General features: G+C 48.2%; 1 protein-coding gene and 1 long non-coding RNA gene across 2 annotated transcripts; both read right to left on the bottom strand.

The window, feature by feature from the left end:
* Window positions 1-10,028: 10,028 nt before the first annotated feature.
* LOC144173217 (uncharacterized) lies at window positions 10,029-11,088 on the bottom strand. Its single transcript, XM_077701716.1, has 2 exons — window positions 10,931-11,088; window positions 10,029-10,814 (listed from the first exon to the last, which is right to left on the bottom strand). Exon 2 carries the CDS (start codon window positions 10,791-10,793, stop codon window positions 10,152-10,154), a length of 642 nt encoding a protein of 213 aa, XP_077557842.1. The 5' UTR covers window positions 10,794-10,814; window positions 10,931-11,088; the 3' UTR covers window positions 10,029-10,151.
* Window positions 11,089-18,121: 7,033 nt separating this feature from the next.
* LOC144173216 (uncharacterized) lies at window positions 18,122-19,146 on the bottom strand. The gene is made up of 2 exons (XR_013323194.1): window positions 19,015-19,146; window positions 18,122-18,902 (listed from the first exon to the last, which is right to left on the bottom strand). It is a non-coding gene; the product is annotated as an uncharacterized LOC144173216 (long non-coding RNA).
* Window positions 19,147-21,414: the final 2,268 nt, after the last annotated feature.

Raw genomic sequence — 21,414 nt, 5'->3', positions numbered from 1 at the left:
CTGAAGGCACGAGAATTGACGAAAAAAAGAGCACTTTAGTAGGGTCCTCAAGTTCAAGCTCATAAGAGATGCTCTAAATAATTTCTCATTTTCTTCTTATTCGCAGACCCTGTTAAAACAGAAATGTGCCAGTATCAAGTGGTATTGAAGGATTAGCTCCATATAGCCCTAAGACCATGCCTAGCTTTCTTTAAAGCGCTAAAAAGCTGTTTTAACTCATGTACAAAAATTAAACTACCTAACAGATGCCATGTGCTATACAGGACCCAATGCAGCACGAAGTGAAGCATCTCAGTCGAACAACTATTTCAAGAATTTCAAATAGGCATGGAAAAATTTTCGCAATTTTTTTAAATGCATTTATTAGTAATGAAGCATCTTGTATCATCCCCTGTCTTCTTTTACATAAAAGCAACAATTGTGGAGTCCAGTGTGCACATCAGTTAGCAAAAGTCTCAAGTTTCGGCAATGAAGAAGCGAACAGATTTTACCGTTTATGCCCGTTCTACATTGACTTTACAATCGTTCAACTATGCTTGTGGCCATAGTATTAGAAATTCGAAATGGTTAAACACCTGCTCGGACAAAAATTTAAACCACGGCAGAAAACTACCACACGGTCAACGTTTTCTTTTATATATCTTGTATCAAGCGCACAACATTTAGGTACTGTTGATACGGCCCTACCTAATTTGTAACATGCAATTGGTGAATACATGCGACCATTTTCCAAATGAAAAGGGACACCTCGAATGCCCCCCGGAGTGTCGCGCTATTAATCTTGCACTGTTTAACCGGCCAGTTTATAAGTTAGGCACTGTTCATCAGCGCACACATAAATGACATGCAAGCAGTGGGCTTCCGGTGTTCTCAGACGGTGAGGACATTCTCTACACTCTCGCCTGCTAATGATGCACTGCGCAGAGATGCGGTCCCGCAAAATAATCTCAACTGGAACGGCGGGCCTACAGTCACTCTATTACACCGAGCGCCTCAATTGTTTTAGATTGAAATCTATCCCCGCGTGAACGTCTGGTCGATTATATGGCAACTTGTATCTCATCGGCCATGACTGAAAACTTCGGGAAGTTGAGCAAGAGGAGTGATACCCTATTGTCTGCTTAGAATCAGGCATTAGCTGCCTCGTATAGGTCATGGCAATGTGTTTTCTATGGGTAATGTTTCAAGAAATGGGCACTTAAGCTTTTTCAGTTGCATCATATGCATTAAGCGTTACAGACCGACCTTATACTTTCCATGGTTGCTGTCCTTGATGGATTTTGATTATTCTACTTTGCATAACTCCCCTCAACAGCAACAACACTACAAGATAAAATATGCCGGCTTTTCGAGTAACTGAACAATATCTGTTCCTGCGGTGCCATGTGTTTCAGCTATAACGCAGTGGTGAACTGCACGTGCACAAATTATTCTAGCAATGCAGAGCCAATTATTATGTCAATAGCTTGTACCGGCAATAAATAATGCTTGGTTGCACATAATTTTCTACTCATGCGTAACGTGGAAAGACCAGTCTGATTTTTTCATGATAAGAAGAGGGGTGGGTTGTAATTTTTTATGAGCACCACAATGTGCCGGCCGAATCAACTCGTACAACATAGTTGGTACGGCTTGGAACACAAAAGACCGTTTCTGGAGCGCTTTGAAGTATCGCTCAAATTTGAAACCTTTGAATAGTGAGACGAGCAGCAAAGGGTGAAGAGAAATCCACGTTGCAGCTACGCCAGGTCTTTCGTTACCATTGAAGTTCGATTGCTTCCCTACAGTTACCGTGCGCTACATTTATAAAGCCCACTGATACCTAATTCAGGTTCTTGGTGAAGTAAATACGTCGAATCGACAAAGAAAAAAACGATACATCCGTAAACAAGTAAACCGGGCTCACGAAAATTATTGTATGTACAGGAAACATGCGACCTGAGAGTGGTTCGTGTATTTATAGCTCTGACTTTACCGAACGGAATTTTCATTCAGTTGCGAGTCTTGTCTCTCCCCTCAAGTTTGCGTTGCTCCGAAGTCACATGCCAGTGCTGTATGCCGCTGTTCTCTAAAGATTTATACGATTCGCATGAGAGGACAGTGTTCAACCTCCGCAATTAGTTATGAACCAGAGAGCAATGTGTTAGTTTTTACACCGCACAAATGACACCCCTTGCCGTAATTAACGCGTACAGCTTTGCCCCTTGACGTGCAGACCCCCGAAAACTTGTCACATGTCAGCGCAAAGTTTCATACACCATATCGCCAACAGTCTTGCCTTGTCCAAGTTTTCGTCTCCTAGTTATTCATTAGTTAATTCATTTTGTATGTATTTTTTTATTTATATTTACTTATTGTTACTGCGGCGAAGGAGGGGGGGGGGTGAGGGCGTGTTTACAAGAAGTAGTACTGAATTAACAAAGCATAGGGAACGGGTGAGCTAAAGCAATTCTGAATACCTTCAGGTCCGGAGATTGTTTCTGGTGCGGCGTGAAGCCGGTTCCAGGGTTGCAGTCCCAATATGTCATGCGAATGAAACAGTTTTTATAGAAAGTAGTTCGTCATTGCCAAATTAGTTCAGTAGGGGGTGTTTAGTGAACTTCTGCTGAACGTCGACTTCTGTTTTTTTTTACCTCATTTCACTTCATTGCGCGGCCTAGCTGCTCTTAATAACCAAGTAGCCCAAAATGTTTCATTGACAAATGTTGTTTTTCTTACCCGAAATCTGCGTAACAAAGAGTGACCGAAGTAACGCTTCCTGGTGAGTTTTTTTTTTTTTAGTTTTGTTCATTCTGTCTTAACAATATTACATTAGAATTGCTGTCTTATTGGCATTTCTCAACAATTGCAACATTACATTTTCTAATTTGCCCTTAATATGTGGTACTACACGTATAATTCAGTGTAGCTGCAGTCAGCCTGTTTTTTTTTTTCAATCATAACCTTTAGGCGATGGTCTCTTTGAAGTCTGAACTATACGAAGTTCGTACGACTTTCTTGCATTGCAAGCTTAACCATTTCTAAACAATCATTAAAACATTGAAGACTTAGAAACAACGCATGCAACCCAGATGGCTTTACAAGCGCAGTGCGAACTCTACTGGAAACACTTTGATTTATAAGTTTTCTAACAGCGCACTCCACCGTGCTGCATGCAGCTTCCAGTGACGGCACTCTTCCGCTTTTCAAGACGCCACCATTTTATGTTTTCAATGATGTCTCTCGGAAAAAAAATGGTGTCTGCGACCATAAGATGCCAGTCCATCCTATCGCGCGGAGCCGCCTACCATCTGATTCGGCCCGTCGTCGTCGCCACGGCTCTTCGAAGATGAAGACATCGCTGTCCAGCAGAGCTTATTTTACGAGCGTAGCTTTTACGAACGGCTGTGAGCGAAAAAAGAAATCCCTTTCTAAAATCACCGCGCAGCAACGTCCTTTTACGCGAGTTTTCGGGAAGCAACGGGCCCGCGTTTCCGCCGCTGCCTCTGTAGCTGTCTCGACGCTTTATCTGGGCTCGTAGATATTTATCTTGTAGCGACGTAAACTGGCGTCTACTCATGGCATTTACGACCACTACCCCAAGGCGCCTGTTTGGACGCGGCCATGTAAGTCAGAGTTGACGGAAGCCGGGCACCTTGCAGTCGCAAGAAGAAGAAGCGATAGTATACGTCTCGTGTGGAAGTTTCACTGGCATGCAGTGCCATGAACTGGCATGCAATCAGCGAAAATGCAGCAGCATAATGTTCACTCACGAGTTAGGCCTCTCTGACACGGGTAGTATGCATGGTATGTAAAGAGGCCCCATACTTGCGTACAAATACACAGAGAGCTTCTTATAGGAAAATTTCGTAAAGTCCAACACGAAGAAAAATTTTAGCTCGGTTTGCGATGTCACATTGAGCAGAGCTTTACTCTTTCTTTAACCACTATTTAGTTTCCTGCTGCCCAAATCACAACTTTTAGCTGAGCATGGCAGCTCTTTCTCTCCGCACACTGACCCACACCAGCAATCACTGCCTGTGTTGCAGCAAACAGGAGCGAGGATGAACAGGAAGGAGCGACCGCGTTTCGGTGGCTTTGCAAGTTGATACACGCGTAGTTCCCACTGGCCCTTTTACCCTTGCCCAACTTGCGCAAACTACGGGTGTTTGGAGTAAAACAACTGTCGGTCTAGCCTGGCCAACCGCTAAGTATGACTACAAAAGAACAGTCGTTTTAACTTCTGAAGAGGTTCGATAGGTGGAAGGAGTGAAATCCCCGCATTCGTATCCGCCCACAGCTTAGTACCAAAGCCAGCAAGTGGTAGGCGATCACTTTCGTACACCCTCCACGGCTTCTCATGGGCCAGGCGTTTTCCTACGCAGGACGAGTTGGTGGGTTATGGCCACCGTGTTTATCATGCACATCAAAAAACGTTCGTGCGTCAACATTTGTATACAGGCTAAAAATCTGGACATGGAAAAAAAATATTCATGGCACTCTGCTACCACGCGCCTCGATGCCCTGGGTCATTTTCGGTGTGTAAGATACTCAAAGTAATAATAAGTAGCATTCATGAAGGAGGGATTTAGGTTGCCTTTTATATGACGATGAAGGCGGTCATAATTGATTTGTATTTGTACGGGTATTTTAATGTGAATGACTGAAGCACTATGAGTCATTTCACGTTTTTTAATAGGAAAATCTTTCCACATCTACAAGCACTGTGTTTGAGGTAACAGGGAGTCTACAGGTGGAAGATGAGCGGTGTAACATTAAGGGACTGGAGGAGAGCGGAGTGCGTCAGGGAGCAAAGGCGTGTAAAGGACATATTAGTAGAAATTAAGAAGAAGAAATTGGCGTGGGCAGGGCATGTAATGCGAAGGCAAAATAACCGCTGGTCATTAAGGGTAACAGAGTGGATCCCTAGAGAACGCAAGCGTGGCGGGGGGCGCAGAAAATTAGATGGGCAGATCAGATCAAGAAGTTTGCGGGTAAAAATTGGTCGCAGTTAGCACAGGACTGAGATAATTGGAGATCTATGCGAGAGGCCGTTGCCCTGCAGTGGGCGTAGATAGGCTGATAATGATGATGACAATTACTTTGTCATAGCAAAACCACAGCCGCTGAGAGAGCGAGATTGCGCGGTCGACGAGTTGAACGCGTGCCCGATTGACTGAGTGACAGTTCGGTACAAGTTGTGGGTTTTATCTGTGTCACGTGACCACATCGATACCGAGGTGACAGCAACATCATCGTATTGTGCCGTTATCTTCGATGGTGTTGGTTGGCGCAGCGAACCTTCATCCCTGCAAAAAAGTGCTCATATGCGATGTTATCTGTTATACCAATACGGAAAGTGGGTGGGAGCGGCACACCATTCACCGAAAATAATTGATGACGTACTTATATACATTTTTAGGTTATTGAAGTATTGTATGGTGAAGACAATATCTTTTTCCCGATAAATAACGACGTAAGGCGGAGAAAGTGGAGCACCTTAAGCGCAAATGCCTGAGTAATTCTGCGACCGGTGCCAACATGCTTCTTTTCGGAATGCTCTCTGAGTCATGTCTTCTTAATATGGACGCATCCGTTCCTCAGGAAAATCGTCCAGAATGTGAGTTGTCCATAATAACAAATCAATGTCAAAAACACAAACTTTAAGGAACACATGCTAAAGGCGTCTCACTTTTGAAGTGGCACTGGCATACTGCCTTTTTCAGCTGAGCGGAATGCTCAGTCCTTTTAAGCTTAACAGCAGCCATTGCCTCCGCCAAACTGACCACAGAAGCGTACAGCCTTGCCTTTTATGCACATAGAATATTGGTACGAACTTTTATCGTCCTGTAATCTTGTCCTGAGCCTCAAAACTTGCTCATTCCGGTGTGTGCCGCACCGGGAAATCTAGTTTGATAGGAAAGCGCACACTGTCGTCAATACTCTAGGGAGTTGCTCGCTGATCACGAATGTTCTCGATCTAATTCGATGGTACAGGCAGGAAGGGCGTTCCGAGATAAATGCATGCTTAGGCTTTGTATGCTTCCGCCTAACGTGAATTTACGGTACGCGATGGGACCTCGGGAGGTCACAAGTCATTTCTTATTTTTGCTTTGTGGACCACTGTCCTTAATAACGAGACAAAAGTGCCTGTATCTATTCGTTTCGTCCACAAAATAGCCGTCCATAGTCCGGACTGTGGGTTTTTATATTAACGGGGCAGAATTGCATGGCGAGAGACCGGTCACCGAAACTTTCGTCCCTATTGCGGGGTGTACATATTAACGGGGTCTATATTAACAAGACATGACTGTGTAGCTCTATAGTAGACGATGGCGGAGTGGGCAGCACAATACCGTCCCCAAGGCAACGCTGCTTGCACAGAGTTCAGCGTAGAAGTGGCGAATGGGCTGTGCCAAACAACAGATAATGCTGCTGAAAAGAATTCGAAACTTCGAAAGACTGGCACAATTTTTCTTCGTTTCCTGTATCCGGGAGTTCTTCTCTCGATATTTTAAAGCAAAGCTTTCTACCTCTACCCCCCAAGGGTTCTTTCGCGACCGTTGGTGTCTCCAGAAAACTCCAACGAATAAATAAAAGAATTCACTGGCTCCGCCAGGAATCGAACCTGGCACTACTGGAAGTGAGAGCCCGTTGTCTTACCGATTTAGCTACGAGCCCACGCATAAACGGAGACGAAAGGAGGTGCACTCACCAAGCACACCAACGGGTTTACCCCCTGCATTCTCGGTGAATGCAACGTGATAGCATCACGCGACATCTCGCGCTGCTGTGCGCTCCACCCACGGCACGTCTAGCGGCCCTGTACGTGAATTGCGCATGTGATAGGAGTTACAAAAATTAATGGAAGCTAACGCCAATGCATGGCATCTCTCTTCTAGTACGCCAATGTGATAAAGCCTGTGGCCTCCACTGTTCACGTAAAAAATCACAGCTCCTTGTCGTATGCCCTCGCGCCAAACGACACACCAAGGAACACATTAGAATACCCTTTGATGGCCATGCCATCACTCCAAGCCCCAGCATCAAGATCCTGGGCCTACATCTCCAGGCCAACACCAAGCGTGGCGTATCCTTGCAGCGCCTCAAACACAGCATAAATCAAATCATGCACAGTATCAGGCGAGTTGCCACCAAGAAGCGAGGCCTCTAGGAATCCGATACCTTTCGATTAAATTCAAGCTTTTGTCCTCTCGCGAATCTCTAACGTCAACCCTTGTCTTATTCTCGGCGAGGATGACGTAAAGATGCTTTATATAATGATTAGAAAGGCGGTTGAGCAGGCCTCTCGTCTTCTAATGAGTGCGTCCACAGAGAGCCTGCTTAGCACGGGGCTCCAGAATACAGTGGAAGAGGTGATAGAGGGCCATCTTTCTAACCAGAAGTTACGACTGAGCATACCTGCGTCGGGTAGCCGCATCCTTCACTAGATTGGCCGGGCAGCACAGAATGCCACTCCGCTTGATGTACTCCCGGACTCTTGGCGACAAGAACTAAAGATGCTCCCTTTGCTTAGAAATATGAACCCCTCACACGACGAGGGTCGCCGACAAACACGGGCTCACGCGATCAACACCACCCTCAGTGGGGATCATGCAGTTACCTACACAGACACCTCCCAACGTCGAGGGCAGCGGTACACCGTCATCGTGGCGAACTCCAGAACTAACCTCCTTCACCTTACCCTGACCTTTCCAGAGAACAACAAACTACCCTACGGCTTATACAATCCAGCTCCTTTCCACCCCCGATGCGTCTTCACTTAATGCCTAAGAATCCCTACAACGCTGAATGTAAATTTTGCTCTGAAGTAGAAACACTCCGCTACATAATCGGGATGTGCAACTTTAGCCCTGAGCACCCTGCTCTCTTTCCGTAAACTACCCAACAAGAGCAATGGCAGATGCTGCTTCCCAGCCCCTCTCTGCCTACCCAGCTTCAGCTGGTGGACAGAGCACAGGCGGTGCGGACAGCATATGGGCTCCAGTGAGGAAGGAACCACTCCCCTGGGCAGCGCTCTCGGCCATTCAGAAATCCCAATAGAAGTATTTTCTCCTCCTGCTACTCCTCCACCTCCTTCGTATCTGCAGCTGCTCTCGTCGCCTCCGTCTCCGGCGGCAGCGACGGAGAAGTGAGATTGTCTAACACCTGGTTTGAGCTGGCTTTTATTTCATAAAAAAAGTTTCCACTCATGCCCTTCACCAATACAACTTAACAAACCACCGTTCATGCATCATGCATTGATTTAACCTTCTCAAGAATATCTCTTTGAACTAATAAAGGGTGTGGTTAAGTGCATTTCACTTCTCTCTGGTTTCCGTAATGTAGAGCGACGTGAGGGAATTTAAGGGACGTCGCATGGGAAATCGTTTTGGGTGCCGTTTACAGCTTTGCTTTCCAACCACCTTCACAGGGTGGATTGGCGCAATTTTTTTAATTTTGTATGATTTTTTCCATGCTCCGGGGGTGTGGCGCGCAGTTTTACGATTCCGGGGATTTGAGTGGGCTCTGCAACGTGGCGCTACGCTCGCTACCGATTCCTGTCTACATCGCTCTGAGACCGGAGACGATCTGCTGGATCCTAGCCATTTACAGCTTTGCTGTAATACACCTACGTTACGAAAATAGTCACGGGTCGCTTCGGCAGTCTTCGAAAGCCGCTGGCAGAGTATCCGAAGCTATAATCTCAGAATTTCCGTTCGTATGTGTCGGAAGCTATTTGTGATATTATATATGGCTATCGCAAGGATCAGTCCCTTTAGAAGGGGGTAATTGTCACCGACGGTTATTACCTGCATGTCGGAAAATGCGACCTCCACGGTCGAAGGTATTCGCTAAAGATTAGCGCCGCGAAGACAAGGCAGCGTTTGAAGAGGAGCGGGTTCTAATTATCCTTTTGTGAGAAGATTTAACTACTTAAGGCATCTAGACGCTGTGATGCAAGTTTTTTTTTGGTGGCGCTTAAATATTCTACAACAGAAATGGTTAGCTCAACGCGTAACGCTGCTCAGATACGGATAAAATGAGTTTAGCTAATGATCATCGCAGCACGCGATACGTTTTCCTATGTCTAATATCTCCTAAATAAGGTCACGTTCTGATCTCAGAAGCAGAGTGGCATCGCCAAGTTAAGCCCGGCAGTGTAGAACGGTACGTAGATCCTGTTATCAGATCGAAACGGGACGACCGTTGCGGTTCCGGCCTGGGGTGATTCTGTTGCTGCGGCGCCATAAAGTCGCAGGGAAGTACTTTAGTGGTTTGAGCATCACACGAGACTGCAACTTTTTTACCGTGGGGAAAACCTATTTTCTTGCATGCGACTGTGGGATTACGACTGTACGACAGACGGTCATAGTGTACCAGTGCGAAGCAGCACCAGCACTAGTAGCAGCGCGAAGCGTTGCACCTGTTAGAGACGCAGTTATAGGCAAGGTGCGCTGATATTGGCGCACAAGCGGCAGCGTTATTTTCTAAATTATGGTGCTTCAATGCGCGATTTCCATTGTGAAAGATGCCATGCTCAGCACGCAAGGGTCCCTGCCCTGACAGTGATCCCAACATCCCAGATTATCACGAATGAATCCGCGGGGGCCCAAACAGAGAACACTCTTGGTAAAAAGAGCCAAGATAAACGAGCAATTTCAGTGGCGTAAGTGAAAAGACGTTAGACAGATGTTGTAGCAAGCAAATCAGGTCGTAGGCGACGAAGAAACGACGCATTCATCGTTGTTTTGTTTACGTCTTGTCGGCCCCCGTAGACCATTGACACTGCACGCTGGAGGTAGTGGGAGGATAACGGGTCGAGAAATAACTGCTCTGTAGATGCCCTAGCCAGCGCTGCAGGCAAAGTTAGTAGAAAAAGTGCTGCGCTGAGAGCGACCTCTGTCTGGTGCAGCGTGTATGGTACTCACGACGTACATGCTCGAAGAAGGCTAACGATGCGGCGGCCACCACTGTCAGCGCAGAGACGGAAACAGCCGCCGGTAGGGCGAACGGTTAAGAAAGAAGACTAGGGTAAAATGGAACAGTTAAGATAAAAAGTCCGTGTTTATTTCGCAGAATGCGGCACACTGGTCAGAATACATGTGCAACTGGGCTCCAAATTTCATGCAAACAAAAAAAATGGGCACCCGAGGAAATATCGCCTCCCGTTAGGATCGATTGCAGCGCTCATCGCTGGCAATGACAGAGGTCAGCGCCCGGAAACAGTCTGTGGGTGGAGTGCCGATCAACAGGCATTCTTCGTAGAGGCGGCAGAGCCTTATGCGGAATTCCCGCTGGCATCGGAGCGTGAGTACCCAGCACAGTCCGGTCGTTGTAGGCTCGTTCGCCGCCCTCGGAGTGAGCTCGAACAGTGAGCCCGCTTGAGTGGAGGCAGGCGGAGAGCTAACAGTGGTCGGAGCTTCTGTTGTGAAGACATGGCCGGACTTGACCGATATCACTTCCGAGTCGGTTGGAATAACCGACGGCCCTTGATCGGTGTCTGTTGGCTCACCGGCTTCTGGAGTTGGCGAAAGCGTAAGCGTGGTCTCGGTGTACAGAAGGCGTGGTTGCGGAGTGACGACCGTGCTCGTGAAGGCCTGGGATGTGGAAGCGGCTGTAGTGGCCGCTTCATGGCCTTCACCGGACGTGGCTGTAGTTGCAAGCATGGTGGTAGCGGTACGGCCGGGGGAGCCTGCAGGAACAGCGTTCACTGGACGGGCTTGGCCGGGGACTCGGTACGCGTGGCCCACGTGCGCCTGGGGCACCGACAGCGCGAGGACGACCAGGAGGCATACCGAATTGGGCGTCATGTTGAACCAGCACAATTGGTTCTGGGAAAGGATAAAAATTCGGAACAGGGTTAGGTCATGGCGCAACCAAACAAGTACAGCAGTGCCAAATGGAAAGCATCGGTCGATAAAGTCAAACACTAAGCTCAACAACGTACCTGCTCGCAGCTGTGGTTTTCCAAGGAATGCTTTCTGTGCGGGGCCGCTGGTCGTTTTATAGCTGTCGGCCGGGTGCATTGTGACCTCCTATTGGTTGTACGTCGAGGCAGTGCCGGCAATGGTGACTGAGCGGTGTATCCTCAACACCATGTAAACGTCAAGGCTCTGTGGCTTCCCCCTCTCCTCAACACACTTCGTTGATCTTTTATCTGAGGTGCATTTTATTGATAACGTGCTTGTGTTCAACTTATCGGAAGAACAAGGTTGGGTGAGGGCATTTCTGTTGGTGAGGCTACGTGCATGCATTTTTGTGTGAACTGTCATAGGGTATAGATTGCGTGATACAGAAAGAAAGGGAAGCAAGCAAAGTGCTGTAACGAGGCTGCGAGAGGGTCAGATGATAAGCTTATTTAGTGACTCTAGGTGGGGTGTAATGCGAAGTTGTAAAAAAAAAGTCAGACTAATCGGAAGGCTATCATTTCCGCTGGTTCTTTCCAGCAGTGGGAAGCGATTTATTTTTTACTTCCAAGCAGTGTATGTGTAACCCTCCCTCCGCCTCCCCCCCCCCCCCCCCGAACCCCCCCCCCCTCTAGTTTTCATTCCCGTGAAGCCGATTTACTCAGCGCCGCTCCGGGGCTCCTCCAAGCCATGTACGACTCCTTTTCACAGCTTTTATTCCCCTTCACCACCAATGCCTCCGTCACAAGTTGCGAAATCAGATCACAACAGCGGTAGCGCCGTTATCTAGGTATTGCGGAGAATCAACCAAAGCGCGCATGGGTGTATAAACGACCGAAAGCCACCCCTGCTGTGCATGCAGCCGCCGCTGTTGCCATAGAGTTTGATGCTAATAATATACGCTAGAGCGGACACTGGCGCTGTAATTGTTCAACCACCATGGGGCTGATCGTGAGACGTCGACTCGTGATTTTCGAACTTGGCTTAACTCGAGGCTTGGCGAATGTTATGTGTCTTGGCTTCGATTTTTCTGCGCCATCAGTTTTGGTTTCGGGGTCGAAAGAATCCAGAGATCATCACGGGCAAGGATTGCAGTTAGCGCCCGATCCAGAGGCTGTAATAATCAAATACTGCTCGGCTGGAATGAAGCGGATGCGAAAAGCAGTAGAATCACCACTTCACTAGAACTTGCCTTGTTCTATGGCATTTCTGAAAGCGGGAGCGAACTCGAGATTCCGCACATGCTAGGCGGTAGGAGCATGCTGTTCCACCCTAGTACCGTTCATGACGACGCTTGCGAGAAGAACACGAGCGCGGTAGCAGCTAAGCCAAATAAAAAACATTTACCGGCAGTAAGCATATGTGTACATCCGTCTAATTTTTCTTCAGAAAATAATAATGCCGGAGCTTCGTCCGACGGGTGGGTCGACCACGAAGTTGATTGTGGTCAGCACCTTATCACGGTAGAAAGCAGCTAAACAGGCGAGGGTAGGTTGCATGCACAGAACGATTCCGCCAATGCAACCGTCATTGGCTCGGCTGCGCTTTCGCGCCGGTAATCAGGTGCCAGTAATTACTGGCGTGAACAAAGCGCACGCACAATCGCTGTCACCCCGCATGACCATGCGAACGTTTGGAATACAGTACAGCCGCCCTGATTCAGCCGCACGCAACCGCCGACTCGCACACAAAAAAAGAAACGCTTCGCCGCCTAATCGACATAATCGTAGGCTGCCCTATGCTCAGCCGTGTATACGGAAGGAAGGAAGAATGTAGAAGAAAGGCAGGAAAGTTAACCTGACTAGAGCTTAGTTTGCTATCCTGCACGTGGGAAAGGGGAAATGGGCAAAAAAAAGAGAGGAAAAAAAGAGGAAAAGTTGGACAAGACACGTATGCCCAGCACTGAGGCACTGATAGTGATTGACACTGGAGGCTCTCAGTCTATAACCTAGTGTTCAAGTTCGTCGCCCGTAGAAAACGTAGTAGTTCCTTAGTCGCCTTCTGAGCGGATGACTGAAAAGGCCAGTGGCACAGAATCTTCTCCTCCGAAAATGGCCGCCGAGAGTCTAAGTTCCTCAGTGCTGATGACAGCTTCTTCCTTGCAGGCGAGTAGCGTGGGCACTCGCATAAAACGTGGCCTATCGTCTCCGATGTACCGCACGTTTCGCACTCCGCCCTTGCTGCCATTTCTATTAAGTACGAGCAGAGTCCTTCAATGCTTTGAAGGACTCTGGTACGAGTAAGCATTTGTGAATGCCGCCCCCTGCCAGAGACGGCAAAGAAGAGTTGCGTCAGACCGTGCACGGAGGCCTAGTGGAAGGGGGCGTTACAGGCGCGGGTCAAAGGCACCAATGCGTGCACATGTGAAATCTTCTGGAGGCCATTGGGAGATAGCTGTTTCCCGGGCAAGAATGCGGAGGGCCCTAGCTGCGTCCGTCCTAGACAATGGGATGAGTACAGTTGTCGCTGTTTGATGCGCCAGCCGGGCGGCTTCCCAGCCACTGCGGCATTGTCGGCAAAGAAAGTGCCGTGTATACACTTTACAAATATCTTCCTGTGCGATAGAAGGATTCATTCAAACCTAAATTTAAAATTAACGGGAAGAAAAACTTGTTTTCAGGATTAATAATTTATACACTAACCAACATCAGTTATAGCTTTCATGTGCATCATGAAAGCTATGACTAAGCTATATGCATTACGTCCTGCAGCTTTATCCCTAACGGCTCCTCTGTTGACCCGAAGTCATCCTTCCGAAGTCCTCTTCCTCTATTGACTCGAATTCCCCTTCTTGCGTGATTTACCTATGGAGTCACATTTTTTTGTGTGTTTCTGATAGTGTTCGCCACACCGATCGAATGTGGATAAACTACAGCCACGTGAAAAATGCAAGCTCTCTGTAAAACTGTACTGATGCGCATTTAAAAGTCCAAATTGGCTAGTGTGTATAGTTCGTCAAGGTCAGCTTATTTCATTGTCAAAGAGTAAACATAACAAAGAACGACAAATCAACTCAAGGTGTATTCCTAATCTATATATTTAAAGATTGAAGAGCTGCAAAAAAGGAATCAGCTGCTTTAAAGCACGTTCTCTCCTCCATACCTTCGGTGCGAAATTCGGCAGCAGCAAAATTAAAATTGTGCGGTATTACAAGGTTGGCGTCCTCTGTTCATGCTGGATGCAGCTTTCGCCTTCAAAACAAGTAAGCAGACGTCGGTTTTCCGAAGAACATTTTTGCTTGGTACGGTTAGCGCAAGTACTCAAGAAAAAAAAAATATCCCTACTGTACGCATGATACTACTCACTACGTGTACTAAAGCCAACAAAGTCTGATGCAACCCTGACCTGGGCCATCACACCTTCCAAATGATTTCGGATATTTCCACGTACCTCCTGAATTACAAACCAGGCTCAAAGACTGTACTTTTTTTTTATCAGTGCCTTGCGTTTTTTGCTCCTCGACAATAAAAAAATTGCGCTTGAATCTATAGCCGGTATTCAATGGCGTGGAATGCATGCAGGCAACCAAGTGTGCACCGCCATATCTGTGGCCAAGCGTCTGTTGCTAGGCGACGTTGTGCGCACGGCCCACAGATCAGGCACCCCTCTTCTGCTCCATGCAACCCTGCTAGTGCGCCGTCACTCGTTACGTCGGGCTCCGCGGGATGGCTGTACTTCTCCATGCTAAGCACGATTGTGAAACGCATGACTGTTTCACGTTACAAACTCTACCGCACCTTCGCAAAGTATTGCCTCCAGTTCAATGTGAGTGCGATTAATAACATCTCTGTTGATTCCACCGTTTGGAATCGAATTGGAACGGAGTAGATGACGCACGCCGGTGTTTCTTTTTTTTTTTTTTTTTTGCGTGCGGCCGCAGTGGCCCAAGCCGCGCCGTGTCTGTGGCGCATCGGCCATCTCTGTGACCGTTTCTTCGCTTGCCGTTGCCAAGCGAAGAAATTGACCGCTAAACTTTTAAATGCAGAGCATTTCTTAGCCTCGCCTCTTCCTGCGTCGGACGGCGTCCACAGCTCCGCGTCCGCAGCTGGCGCGCGCATGCGTCGTAGTCATCCCGTTCGCTCCGTCGCGGTCTCGGCGTAACAGGTGCGTGATAGCAGCGCGGTGGGGCGTGGAAGGGCGCGCACTGCTTGCGCGTGCGCGCTCCCCCCCCCCCCCCTTCCCGTACTGCTGTCCCTCTACTGCGCGCGCCGCTGCAAATATAAAGCGGCTAGCGGTCGCTCGTGCTTCAGTCACTGCGTTGCTCCTTCCTTCCTTGGTTGACGCTCGCTCCACCCTAACGCTACTTTACTCTCCTCTCTCTACCCCAAACCAACACCAACGCAACTACGACCCAACTACCCATCCTAACGCGACTTTACGCGGCGTTAACGACCCCCAATGCTCTGCATTTACTCGTGTTCCCCTCGCGGGAAGGCGCGGGAATTTTTTTTAACGAATACCGCCTATATCAGCACGGCACGCACTTCTGCAAACATTGTACGTCAACCATGGCCACGAGAAGGATTCTGCAGAACTCGCTTCCTGTGGTATGCTCTCCTTATAGTGAAGCCCAAAAGTTGACTTACCATACACACACACAAAAAAAGAGGTCACCTTTAGTCGTGTAAAAGAGCGGTAATTTTCCTGGTTTATCTTCTAAAATGTGGGGCAAACAGCAACCCCGATCACGCTGAAGCCGAAGGTCACGCGGTTCTGAGCTTTTGTCGAAATTAATTTACAACTCCTTGAATGACTAAAGCACATATGAAAAAACTGGCCGTTTGCAAAGTAGATGAACTGCTGAGGCTGTGGAACAAGACAATCCTGAGGGAACGCGATGCCTGAAATTTGGTGAGCAGAACGACAAATCAGCCGATTTCTCGTTTATTGCGACAGTATTAATCTGCCCATTCGGCAGTAAAGCCGCCGCGTCGGCGTCCCTAAAAGCCAAACGGTTTTTAAAAGGGCGAATGGTTCAAATAGAAACAAATAATTGCGTTCAGTGCCCTTGCATTTTGTGAAGAAGTCTGACCAACTAAGCTGCCATAGGCGCAGTGCAAGAAATGCGCGCAAAAATCACGTTTGTTTGTAATTTGCGAGCATAGCCGTACCTAATTAGTCGGATGAAACCTAAAAACGTCACAGTTTCACTCCAAGTGATCAACATGGAGCTGTCAGTTTTCCTCCCGTAGAAGTGCACGTCTTGACAGCAGTCGGGAATTCCGCAAAATTTGCAACTTCTCTGTGAACTACGTGATTACGAAAATTTAATGAACCTCGACGTAATCTCCCAATCGTCGCAGCGGCCAGTTGCCATATCATTTGTTTCGAAAGACTTTCTCGAAAGCAACAGTTATAGCCTATTTCTGTAACCACGCACCTGCCGAATATAGAATGCCATGTATTGAGCAGCCGGAAGTTCAGTAACGTTCGCGACTTCACTGCATCAGGAGTGCGAGTCAAGCCCTAACCCACGGCGGGGCATTATAGTCTTTTTGCTAAACTTCGATTCTTAATTTGTCAGCAGCAATGCAGAAGACGAACATGCTTAAAAAAATAACCACATAGCCACTTTGAACATTTTAGGCGCGGCTGGGCTAAATCGCCGCCGATATTTCGCGGATTCGCACCGAAGGATAGTATAGGCTTACAAAGTGCAGCGTTGCTAGTTTTGTGATAGAATAATATTTGGAAAATAGAAGCGGTGCAGTATTTTTATACCTTCGGAAGTATGGAGGCGTTGTTGGCCATGAGCGGAGCCTGTAGGGGCGCAACTGAAATACTCCTACGTTCCGACAATAGTCACGGGATGCTTCGGTGGTTTTCTAAATCCGCTGGCACAGTTTGCGAAACTATCATCTCAGAATTTACGTTCGTATGGGTAGAAAGCTATTTTTGATATTATATATGGCTATCGGAAAGATCGGTCCCTTTAGAAGCGGGTAATTGTCACCGACGGTTATTACCCGCTTGTCGGAAAATGCCACCTGCACAGTCGAAGGTATTCGCTAAAGATCAGCGGCGCGAAGAGAAGGCAGCGTTTGAAGAGGAGCGGGTTCTAGTTATTCTTTGGTGAGAAGAGTTAACTCGTTATCGCAGCGAGACGCTGTGATGGAAATTTCTTTTGCGGCGCTTAAATATTCTACAACAGAAATAATTGCCTCAAGACGTAACGCCGTTCAGATACGGATAAAATGCATTTAGATAATGATCATCTAAGCACGCGATGCGTTTTCGTAGGTCTAATATCTCCTAAATAAGGCCACGTTCTGATCTGTGAAGCAGAGTGGCATCGCCAAGTTAAGCCCGCAAGTGCAGAGCGGTACGTTGATCCTGTTATCAGATCGAAACGGGAGGGCAGTTGCGGTTCCGGCCTGGGGTGATTTTCTGTTGCTACGGCGCCGTAGCGTCGCAGGAAAATTCTCTAGTCATTTGAGCATCACACCAGACCAACTGTTTTACCGTGGGGCAAACCTATTTTGTTGCATGCGACTGCCGGCGTACGACTGCACGACCACGGTCATACTAGAGTACAGTGCGAAGCAGCACCAGCACTAGTAGCAGTGCGGCGCGTTGTACCTGCTGGAGCCGCACAAGCGCGGCAGCTGGCGGCGCAGCAGTAATAGGTGCGTTGCGCTGATATTGGCGCGGAAGCTGTAGCGTTATTTTCTGTATTATGGTGGTTCAAGGCCGGATTTACATTGTGAAAGATGCCATGCTTAGCACGCAAATGTCAATGCCCTGACCGAGATCCAAACACCCCTGATTATCACGTATGAAGCCGCGGGGCCCAAACAGAGAAAACTCTTGGTAACAAGAGCCAAGGGTAACGTGCCGTTTAAGTGGCGTAAGGGACAAGACGTTAGACGCATATATTGTATCCAGCAGATCAGGTTGTAGGTGAGGACGAAACGACACATTAAGCGCTGCTGTTTTGTTTAAGCCTTGTCGGCCTCGTAGACCGTTGGCACTGCACGCTGCAGGTAGTGGGAGGATAACGGGTCGAGAAATAACTGTTTTGTAGATATCTTAGCGAGCTCTGCAGGCAACGTTAGTAGAAAAGTGCTGCGCTGAGAGCGGCCTCTGTCTGGTGCAGAATATACGGTTCTCATGACGGACACGCTCGAAGAAGGCTAACGATGCTGCGGCCACCACTGTCAGCGCAGCGACGTAAACAGGCCCCGGTAGGGCGAACGGTTAAGAAAGAAGACTGATAGGGTAACACCGAACAGTTAAGATAAAAAGTCTATGTTTATTTCGCAGATTACGGCACACTGGTCAGAATAAATGTCCAACTGGGCTCAAAATTTCATGCAATAAAATTGAGACCCGGGGGAATGTCGCCTGCCCTTAGGATCGATTGCAGCGCTCATCACTGGCAATGACAGAAATCAGCGCCCGGAAACAGTCCGTGGGTGGAGTGCCGATCAGCAGGCATTCTTCGTAGAGGCGGCAGAGCCGTATGCGGAATTCCCGATCGCATCGAAGCGCGAGAACCAAGCAAAGTCCTGGCGTTGTAGGCGCGTTCGCCGTCCTCGGAGTGAGCTCGAACAGTGCGCCCGCTTGAGTGGAGCCAGGCGGAGAGCTAACAGTGGTCGGAGCGTCTGTTGTGAAGACATGGCCGGACTTGACCGATATCTCTTCCGGTTCGGTTGGAATAACCGATGGCCCTTGGGCGGTGTCTGTTGGCTCACCGGTTTCTGGAGTTGGAGAAGGCGTAAGCGTGGTCTCGGTGTACAGAAGGCGTGGTTGCGGAGTGCCGACCGCGGTCGTGAAGACCTGGGCTGTGGAAGCGGCTGTAGTGGCCGCTTCATGGCCTTCACCGGACGCGGCTGTAGTTGTAAGCACGGTGGTAGCGGTTCGGGCGGGGGAGCCTGCAGGAACAGCGTTTACTGGACGGGCTTGGCCGGGGACTCGGTACGCGTGGCCCACGTGCGCCTGGGGCACCAACAGCGCGAAGACGACCAGGAGGCATACCGAAATGGGCGTCATGTTGAAGCAGCAAGGTTGGTTCTAGAAAAGGATAGAAATTCGAAACAGGGTTAGGTCATCGTGCAACGAAACAAGTAAAGCACTGCCAAATGGCATCGGTCGATACAGTCAAGCACTAAGATCAACAACGTACCTGCGCGCCGCTGTGGTTTTCCCAGGAATGCTTTCTGTGCGGGGCCGCGGTCGTTTTATAGCTGTCGGCCGGGTGCGTTGTGACCTCCTATTGGTTGTACGTTGCGGCAGAGCCGGCAAGGGTGACTGAGCGGTGTACCCTCAACACGATGTAACCATGTAAAGGTCAAGGCTCCGTGGCTTCCCCCTCTCCTACAGTTACAACGTTGAACTTTTATCTGAGGTGCCTTTTATTGGCCACATGCTTGTGTTGTTCAACTTATCGGAAGAACAAGGTTGGGTGAGCGCATTTCTGGTGGTGAAGTTACGTGACAGCGTTTTGGTGTGACCTGTCATAGGGTATAGATTGCGTCGTACAGAGGGAAAGGGAAACAAAGTGCTGTAATGAGGCTGCGGTAGTTTCAGTAGATAATCTTATTTAGTGACTCTAGGAGGGGTGTAATGCGATGTAACAAAAAAAAAGTCAAACTAATCGGAGGGCTATCATTTCGGTTAGTTCTTGCAGCAGCGGGAAGCAATTTATTGTTTAGGGCCAAGCAGTATCCTTCTAACCCAACGACCCCCCCCCCCCCCCCCCCTTCGCCGATTTACTCAGCGCCGCTACGGGGCTCCTCCAAATCACCGCCGACCCCTTTTCACAGCTTTTATTCCCCTCGCCGCCACCGATGCCTCTTTCACAAGTTCCGAAATCAGCTGATAACGGCGGTACCGCCGTTATGAAGTGATTGCGGAGAATCAACAGAAGCCCGCATGGGCGTATATACGACCGAAAGCCACTGCCTCCGAGCATGACGCCGTCGCCGTTCCCCTAGAGTCTCATACATAATTTACTCTAAAGGGGCACTGGCGCTGCAACTGTTCAACCATCATGGGGCTGATCGAACTTGGTCTAAGTTGAGGCTGGGCGGATGTTATGTGACTTGGCTTCGATTTTTCTGTGCCATCAGTTTTGGTTTTGGCGTCGAAGGTGTCGAGGGCTCGTTTCGGGACAGAATTGCTTTTAGCGCCCGATTCCAGTGGCTGCAATTATAAAATACTGCTTGGCCAGAATGACGTGGGTGCGGAAAGTAGTACCATCGCCGTGTAGCTACTACACTAGAACTAGACATCTTCTACGGCATTTCTGAAAAAGGACGCGAAGTCGAGATTCAGCACCAGGTAGACGGTACGAGCACACTGTTCCCTCCTAGTCCCGTTCATGACGACGCTTGCGAGAACAACACGAGTGACGTAACGACCAAGCCAAATAAAAAAACCTTTACCAGCCGTAAGTATATGTGTTTATCCGTCTAATTTTTCTTCACAAAACAGTATTGCGAGAGCTTCGTCCGGTGGGTGGGTCACAGCCAAGTTGATCGTGGTCAGCACCTTATCACGGTAAAAAGCGGCGAAAGAAGTAGGGTAGGTAGAATGCACAGAACGATTCCGCCAATGCAATCGTCATCTGCTAGACTGCCCTTTTCCGCCGGTAATGAGCTGCCTGTAATCATTGGCCTGAACAAGACGCACGGACAATCGCTGTCACCACCAGCGACCATGCAAACTTGTGGAATACAGTACAGCCGCCCTGCTTCAGCCGCACGCCACCGTCGACTCGAACGCAAAAAACCAAACGCCTGGCCGTCTAATCGGCGTAATCGTCGGCTCCGCTAAGATCAGCCATGTATTCACTTTACAAATATATTCCCGTTCGATAGAAGGATTCCTCTAACCCTAAATATAAAATTAATAGGAAGCAATTTGTTTTGACGATTGGTAATTTATACACTTAACAACATTAGTTATAGGGTTCATGTGCAGCATGAAAGCTATAACTAAGATATATGCACCATGTCCTGCGGCTTCATCCTTAACGGCTCCTCTATTGACAAGAAGTCCTCTTCCCGAAGTCATCTTCCTCTATCGACATGAACTCCCCGCCTTGCGTTCTTTACCTATTGATTCACAATTTTTTTGGCGTTTCTGATGGCGTTCGCCACACCGATCGAATGTGGATAAGCTGCAAACTGCAGCCACACGAAAAATGCAAGCTCTCTGGAGAACCCTACTGATGTGCATTTAAGAGTTCGAACGGCTAGTGTGTACTTCTCGTCCAGGTCAGCCTATTCATTATCAGAGTAAACATAAGAAAGAACGACAAATCAACTCAATGTGTATTCATATTCTATATATTTAAAGATTGAAGAGCTGCAATAAAGGCATCAGCTGCTTTAAAGCATGCTCTAGTTTATAGCTTTGATGCTAAATTCAGCAGCAGCAAAATTAAAATTGTGCAGTATTGCAAGGTTGGCGTCTTCTGTTCAGACTGAATGCAGCTTTCGCCTTCAAAAAAGTGAAGAGTCGTTGGTGCCGCGAAGAACATTTTTGCTTTGTACGGTTAGCACAACTACTCTAGAAAAAA

The sequence above is a fragment of the Haemaphysalis longicornis genome, unplaced genomic scaffold, assembly GCF_048455015.1.
Source record: "Haemaphysalis longicornis isolate Haplotype H1 unplaced genomic scaffold, Haemaphysalis longicornis Haplotype H1 scaffold_3, whole genome shotgun sequence".
Lineage (NCBI taxonomy): Eukaryota > Metazoa > Arthropoda > Arachnida > Ixodida > Ixodidae > Haemaphysalis > Haemaphysalis longicornis.
Note: the sequence above shows the minus strand (reverse complement) of the source record. Positions and strands in the feature narration are given on the sequence as shown.